General features: G+C 38.8%; 1 protein-coding gene across 1 annotated transcript; it reads right to left on the bottom strand.

Annotated features, from left to right (window-relative positions):
• Positions 1 to 6004: 6004 nt before the first annotated feature.
• On the bottom strand, positions 6005 to 7970 carry LOC121602581 (uridine-cytidine kinase-like). Its single transcript, XM_041931345.1, is given in 7 exon segments — positions 6005 to 6105; positions 6728 to 6776; positions 6857 to 6954; positions 7035 to 7175; positions 7178 to 7370; positions 7465 to 7530; positions 7725 to 7970. Coding segments are annotated over 7 exon segments (735 nt in total). The 5' UTR covers positions 7836 to 7970; the 3' UTR covers positions 6005 to 6028.
• Between the last annotated feature and the right edge of the window lie 649 nt (positions 7971 to 8619).

Here is an 8619-nt window from a genome sequence, read left to right as displayed (position 1 = left end):
GCCACCGATTTTCCCCGAGCCACGCTGACCGGTCGCTTTATATTTAAAAAAAAGGGCCACTGGTCCGGACCGCCGTCAGTGTGGGACCCGTCCGTACGCGACCAAACTTCGAACTCAACTGGCGGCCGTCGTTCGCGTACGCATCGCGGTTTGCGGAAAGCCCGTGCCTACACAACGACACGAGACACGCTTTGGCGTTTGAACACCATGACAACCGGACGGCGAGACATACGGGAGAAACGACGCACGGCGTGACGGCACACGGCTAATGGATCCCGCCGGTGTGTTGGTGTGTTAGCTGGTTGGCTCTCACGCACCCTTGTGGGATTGTGCTGTTTGCGCCGCTGCTACGAAACCTCACACGCAGGTTGAATTCTACCCTTTCTGGGGGATCGGTGGTTGACGAATGGGAAGATTTAGCACAAATCACAACGCACAACGAATGATACAGAATGAAACACACAATGACACGACGGGCAGCCCCGTTACACGCACAGTGAACGGCGCAACACACTGCAAGGGACTACACGGGGCCAAACAAAAGCCCTTGCTAATGCAGCCACCGTGTGCTGCTAGAAACTGCAGGTATGTGTAGGCGCAGCATGATAGTGTTGGTGTGGACAGGTGAAAATCAACAGTAGAGGCTGCCGTTTGGAATCGGTAATAATTTTCTATGAGCAAATACTTAAATTTTATAATACTGCAAGTTGCTGCTCTTAAGAACTTTAAAATAAGATAAACTTAGTAGTTGCTGTTTACAAAAATAAATAAAGTAGAAGTATTACGATACATCGGGTCCATTTTATCAATATAAATTTTTGAGCTAAGCTTTTACAGTGCCGCACACACTAAAGCGCTGGGAAACTAGTCACTGGCATAAAATTAAAGTTTTTTTTAATGTTTCTTTTGCTTTGAGTACAGTGCAGTATTGACTTAGCAAAAATGTAACGATTGAGTAAGACAAATAGTAAAGAATAAGGGTTAAGTTACAATTGGTCAGCGTTAGTTTTTCTCTCCGAATCGGTGAATGTTCTTGTAATTAAATTCACTATGCGCCTTTTCTCTCTAACGGTTAATAACACATGTTTTGAAGTTGACTGAAAAAAAAACTGGAGCAAAATTTGTCATCAACAAACTACAAAAGATTTATAAACATCAAATGTTATCATTGGTCTAACAGCTTTATTTTCAAATTGTAGATATAAAATAAATCATAATATTTGGTGGTGTTTTATCCTATTGTACATAAAGTTCAAAGATTTCAGCAAAGGTTGACGGTTTGTACATTTATCTTTTATGTTATATGCGTGTTTTTAGTAGCGTCAATGCGCTGAGATGAGGATCGCCGACCAACAATCTGCGTCCTGAGGATGCAGCATTTATTAAATAAAACATTAAATATGTTTGTTTGTTTGTGTTTTTTTACCTTTCACCAATATCATTATCCAAGTTTGTACGATATCACACAGGGATTATAAAATTGTTGTTTTTGTTTTGTTTTCGGTTCTTCTCTACAATAGTATTATCTTTCTCGCATGGTTGGTTACCTTCCCAATATAGCTGGTTGCTTAAAGTCGCTCGAGGACGTGTCAATGTCCAACCGCATATACATTCTCTTCTAAGCACATGTCGCAAGACGACAGATTGACCTACCTTACGTACATTTTATCCTATCGATAAATAATGTATTGCTCTTCAAAGATTATTGTTCGACTTTAAGGGACTCTCTACTAGAATCCACTATTATTCGCTAAATTTCGACACCCGGTGGCTTCAATTGCTCCTTTCCACGATAGTGTTTGTGGGACCTTGCTTTAAATATTATGTTGAAAAGGATGGGTGATTTTGAGCACGCATTGGTTTGCAAAGTTCTCACAAATTGGTTTTTGATCGCAAGCTACGAATAAACTGTTTAATGATCTTCCCTTGCTCTACACAAAGTATTAGCTCACGAACGATTCAACTGTACTCATACAATACCGCGTAGAGCTGGCTACTGATCATGGAGGAGAAATGGAGTGCGTACTAGCTTGAGCTGCGAATAATACAAAGCAACAAGTACAAACAAGGAAAAATTTAAATAATTATAATCCGAGGATCTGTTCCACAATTAAAGGTTTGTCAGTTACGTACAATTTTCTAGGACTTTAGTGATGAACATGAACATGGTTGGAGCGTGTTTATTTGAATTCGATTTTGAAACAGGTCTGCTTTAGATGTGAAACATAAAGGAATTGAAACGGTCCAACAGAGACAAAACATTTGAAGTATTTCATTACATTCAAAGACACGCACAGCCAGGCAACTTGGGTTGCTGTGTTACTTTTTTACTATTTTAAATGTTTGAATCTGTTTCAATTTTGGTGTCAGCATGTCATTAGGTACCTTTTCCACGCTATTAACTAGTAAAACAGTACAGTGATGTGGTACATATAACAATAAATTAAAAACTATCAACGATGGCACTTTGAAGAGCTAACTAACGCTGACTAACAGTAATAAAACAATACAACCAACCAAATAGAATTGAAGATTGATTTGTGCTTGCACAGGTGGTAACAACACAGTGAGTTTGAGAAAGAAGCTTTCAATTGTCAACATAAATATATATACCTATATTTCACTCATAGTTCGACACATAAAGTCTAGTCAAGAACGTTCACTAGAAGATCTATTTGTGTGTGCTATAACCGATTAATCATATAATGTGAGTAATAGAACAGGGATTGTGTTCATGCTGCTGTATCCAAATCGTATAGGGTTACATAATAAAAAAAAACCCAAACATGTCTTGTCCACAACATTATTTCAAAAAGAGGGCCTTCAAAAGTCTACTCTGTTTTGTTTTTTCTTATATCTGTAGCGTCTGTTTAAGGTCCTATGACTCGTAGAAATGGTTTTTATTGCATATTTGGATGTTAGCTTCAGTTTTCATCTATACTATGTATATGGGTTCTAGTGGAACACGAAGTAACGTACTAGAATATCAGACACGGTATAAAGAGAGGAAACGAAACAGAGTTAATAATGTACAAAATACAAAAGAATACAATTGAAAATGCAATTTAGACCATAAAAGAACAAAAGATAACATCATGTTACAACATTGTAGAAAAACAACAAACTAATAATAATCAAGCATTAACCTAATATTAGTGGGACAAAATGGCTACTAAGATAAAAACAGACACAAAATAAACACCAAATATGGAGAAAGCCTATGAATGGCAAATGCACATGGGCGTACAGTGAATTTAGTGGTTATTTCGTGCTGATTTGCTGAATTAAAGGTACCAATCTACACGACTAACCATTCTTACATGTTTATGTTATGCATTCCTAATGTACGGCATTATTGCTTATGTTGAAGCACTATCTGAATGGTAACAGTATGCTTCTTTTTTTTGTAAGGAAGTGTGGTTTGTCGGGCTTATTCATAAATTCAGATATATGACTAAAAGCTATATGGTACGCTTTATTTGTAGGTCACTGTCAACACAACCTTGCTACCTGCAAGCGATGAAACAAGCTTTTAGAAGATAAAATTACGATCTGCAACTACATATTGCATGGATTAGCTTGCTACACTAGCTATCGAGACGATTTAAGATTTGCATTGCGCATACAAACAACCAATATTGAACATTGCATTTTGAGGAAATTCCTTAGCGACTTAAAATAAGGTTAATGGCAGATTGAATATTTTTTGGGTTAGTGTGTATTTAAGAAGTAAAGGGTTTGAATAACAAAAAATGCTCGAGGAGCATTTATGTTTTTTTGAAATAAATGATATGCATTAGTTTGCTTGTGTGCAATAGGTTTAATTAAAAAAATGGGTTAGCGAAAAAACGCTACGTAGAAACTACTTTTGACAATAACGCTTGTGTATGATCAGTTTAGTGTAACGCCAATCGGTGTTTCTTCTTTTAACGCAATCTGATCGTCAGAAGCGATTTGTGTGCTCTTTATGCATTTGTAACGCAACGAGGGTGTGAACTAGAGTTAGACACTATTGGTAGTCAGAATACGGTCAGCTATTACAATGCTTATTACTACACTTTTTTTGTGAAAAATAAATTGTTTTGATTTTGTGTTCGCGTGTGTATGTGTTTTTTTGGTATAGGACTACGACACACGAATGTCATATAGGTGAAAGGACATATATGTCACAGGCAGGTATGCTTTCATGGTTTGATTTGGTTTAAAATTTTGGGATAAGGGCTAGCAAGAAGAGTGTTTCCCGAACGGTCAACGGTCGGCAAACCGGCACTGTTACTTCTCAGTGTGGCCGATAGTGCGGATCGGTATCGTTAAAGGATGGCTTACCTCTACCATTAGCTAGATTCAGGGCACTGGTACCGCATGTGGCCAGATGCGGGCTATGATCGCTGCGGGGCGATTGTTCAGAAACTCGCGAATGTGTTGCACGATCAGATCAATTGCCACTGGAATGAGGAGAACAAATAGAAGAATTTGTTAGTGCAATTAAATGAACAAGTATTGGTTGGGATACAATTTGTACATGGAATCGAGTTTTTTAATTCAAATGTGAAAGAATTGGCTTTTATAAGCAAAGATTACACAAAATTACGGGCAATACAAGTCACCGAACTGATAGTGCATCATCCGTCGAAAAAAACGAAATCTGAAGAGTACGGGTCAGTGGACGTAATTCGAACCAGCGATGGGGCTTGTAGGGCGGAAACACATAACCGAGCGTATACCCAACAAAATGATACACAGTATGATAAACACGAAACAAAATGAAATAAGTCGTACCGATGTATGCGTGTTCGAAAAATGTCCTCTTTATTGTGCCATACACAAATCTGCCTTATCGGATTATTCGTTATTGGTCTTAACGGTTGTATAATCACCATTCGCTTCGATTATCTTATACTTGTTCGTTTTCCTGTTTTGTTTTTGTTTTTCTTAAACGCTAGCCATTTACACACTTTCCGTGTTCAACGATGACGTTTGGGACCGGAGTGTTTGCTGTCATAACGATAGTCCAGTCTAGTGAGACCTTCAATTGAGGCTACCTTTACCAACTTGGTTACTTATTATGCTACTTGACAACAACTCACTGATTAGTAGGATAAGATAAAGTTTTAGCTCGTTATTCAAGAATAGATTTGAACAGACCGGCAGTGGCGCAAACTGATAACTGCAAAAAAGGAATGTCTTTGGCGGGGGATATTTCCAAATCCAAAAGAAAATGAATTTAAGAATGGAAGGAATGGCTAATACAAACGGCATTCAACAGGATCTACATATTGAAATGCATAAATGCAAGCATAGGAATTTGTGGCACACGGGGCGGATGGCTTATAAAGGCCAATGTTTTAACAGGTGCAGTATGGTAGAACAATACAACATGATTGATTGCACAGCTGCAAATCAAAGATAAATGTGTATACTGCTACTACTTTTAAAGAATGACGATTCGTTACTATGGTTGTTAAATTAGTTTATGAGTTGGCTTTCGAAAACGTAATATTGTAACAAAGTAATACAAAAGGAAAAAATGCAAAAACAAATAAACAGAAGCTTATTCATTTGTTTTGATCAGTCTATGCAATGGTTTACCGTAAAGTTTTTGGGATGTTCTTTAGTAAGTATTGTTATGGTCTATTACTATGATTATGGATAAGGTATCAAATTCCCAGTGAAAAACGGTATAAAAATAGCTGTCATGCAGTATGTTAGCTTGGAACATTAAATTTGGCATGCGTTTTTGCTGAGGTGTTTTGCCGTTACGCCTATATATCTTCTCTAATAAGTAGGACCGAGTGTGCAACTTCGGCAGAAATAACATTGGATTGTGAGGTGAGGCGCACTGTTTTGTTTGTTTGTTTGTTTTTTTTCAATTGTGTGCATGTTTGTATGATCATTTGCTCTTATTCTCTGACAACGTTTTATACGTGACACCAATGACACATAAGTCCTACTGTGGTTGTATGATGATCGCTGCAGAGCTTATTTCTATTGCAGAGGACCATATGACCAACACACGACCCCACGCGATTTAATGCCCGTTCTGGTTGAGTCCGCCACTCGGATGCAAGATCTCATTTATGTGATGCACTATCAGATCGATCGCAACTGTAAAATGTTAGAAAAAGATGAGCAAGAAAAATAAGAGAAACGTCCAGTAGAAACCATTCGCTACCCCGATGTGTTATTTGGCGAAAACTATTTAATTGATCGCACTGAACGAAAGACCGGCCACGGCGCATGAACTTCAGGATTCGAAATGAAAGTCAAGAATATGAGATTTATTTTACACAATACAAGTTATTCAACTGAGCCTAAGGAATAACAATAACACAAAAATTCAATATGGTACATCGCTTGACAAAAAGAGTTTTTAATTTAATAGTCGAATGGGAAATTTAAACAATATCATAAAGTTCACGTTTCAAGATGGCGAATAATACGAGTAAAGTGAAAACAATGTTTTTTCTTTATTGCGAAGTTATCGCATGAAACTGAGCAACTAAGTAAAAAAATAATAAAAACAGTATAATTTTCAAAGAATAGTTTTACTGATGTTTTGCAATCAATGGAATTATGTATTCTTGAATGATACAAAGATAAATTGTCGATTGATTTAGTATTAAAAATTGAAACATTGCGATAGAATGATATATAAAATGCACCTAGTTTGATCATAGTGATAAACAATAATTTGTTATAGATCCGGATATTTTGAAAATCAATTTACCTGTATTGTCAGCTCCTCGTGGTATGACAACGTCAGCAAACTTTTTAGTCTGAAATGGACGAATCAGTAGTGATGTATTAAACAGTAATGTAGTGTATTAAAATAATGATTGTTAATTGATGATCATACCGGTGAGCAAAACTCTTCAAATGCTGGCTTTACGAAATTCATATACGCATTCAGCACCTGATCCAAGTCTCGTCCTCGTTCGTTAATGTCACGTGGAACTGCAACACAAACATAGTTTAGAAGCAATATCACATGACGCAGCACACCAAATAAACGGGGCTGTACGGGTCATCATTACCTCTTCGGGCCAGCCGGGTGTCCGAATCGGTATCGACAAATAGCTTCATGTGAAAGAGATCTCGAATGGCGGGAAAGTAGAACACCAGTATGCCCTCGAACAGTACCACGTCGGCCGGGTAGATGGTGATTTTCTTTTCCGACAGACGGCATTCCGGCGGTAGTCATACTCGCTAATCTCCACCTTTTTGCCGTGCAGAATGTCCTGCAGCGTTTGCAGCATCAAATCCTCGTTGAACGCGCTCGGATGGTCAAAGTTAAAAAGACCCCGTTCGGCGCGCGCCTTTTCCAAATCCGACAGCTCGCGATAGAAACTATCCTGGCTGATAGTGACGACCTGTGCACCGATTGGAATGAAAACAAATGCATGTTGGGGTGCTGTGTAAGTGATCGCTGATTACGTAAATGAGTGGGACGCTTTGTTTGCTCACTTGGCGCTGGGTATGGTCCATATCAGCTTGGCCTAGTTGTTCCATGATGCGTTTGCATACGGTCGACTGCGGGAACAGGGTAAAACGGAGCAGATTGCGTGTTGGACGGTCAGTGTATGTTTTATCAATTGATGGTGCATGCAGATGACGAACGGCTATATTTGGCACTGTTTTCAAGGCCGGGGCCATACTTTTGATTCGCACTGCAGACTGCGCAGCAATCCCACGGGCGATACCCTACGCTCACACGTTACACCTACCTTGCCGCTGGCCGTTCCACCAGCAACGCCAATTAGAAAGGGTGTTTTCACGCCATCCGCAGCACAACCGCCATTCAATCGTGCACCATTTAAACACTCTCCGTCACCCATTGCTAAGGACTGGGGTAAGTTTTCTTCACTTTGCACCACGGGAAACGGGGAAAAATAAATCCGCACGATGGCAGTGCGCAAAACGAAATTATTTTCACTGTAATGACATATGGTGTGTGAGGGAACGGCAGGCAGTGTATTTATGTTTTTCATTAATCTTGACAGCCAGTGTGGCCAGATTTTTTTACGGCTTTCGGTAGGAGCATCAATATTTTATCTGTAGTATTTGGTAGGAGTTTTAATTTGTATCGGTAGTTTTCGATATGTTTAGAAGTGTTAAGTGGAGGGGGGAGGGGGGTACTTATCTGCACGAGAAAAAACATCCTTTTTTATTAAACCGTAGAGTTGGCAACCAGATTTACACACGTAAGTTGGCAACCGGCATACCCAGGTATTCCACACGTTTTGATGTAAAAAATTAACGATTTTCATAGGTAAACAATGCTTTCTATATTTTAATGCTGTAAGCAAGTAATGCCGACCATATATTCTCTTCTATTTCATTTATTCATTAAGTTTTTTTTTCATTTTATTATAAAAATACCCAAGTGCCACAAATCCACTAAACGACCACTAAACGGCTTCTAAACGACTCAAGTTCTCTACCTAAACGGAATATAGAAAGACTTCGTTTAGCAGACGCCAAACGACTCATGCATTCTAAAAATAGCAAAAAAGCTGGTGGCGCTATCTGTTGGTGGGATACCCAACCAGTTGAGCTTCATCGCTTGGAGGAGAGCTTTCTCATTTCCTCTGTACTGTTGTATGGTTTCGCATTGAAGTT

Source organism: Anopheles merus, unplaced genomic scaffold (assembly GCF_017562075.2).
Source record: "Anopheles merus strain MAF unplaced genomic scaffold, AmerM5.1 LNR4000520, whole genome shotgun sequence".
NCBI classification, from domain to species: Eukaryota; Metazoa; Arthropoda; class Insecta; order Diptera; family Culicidae; genus Anopheles; species Anopheles merus.
Note: the sequence above shows the minus strand (reverse complement) of the source record. Positions and strands in the feature narration are given on the sequence as shown.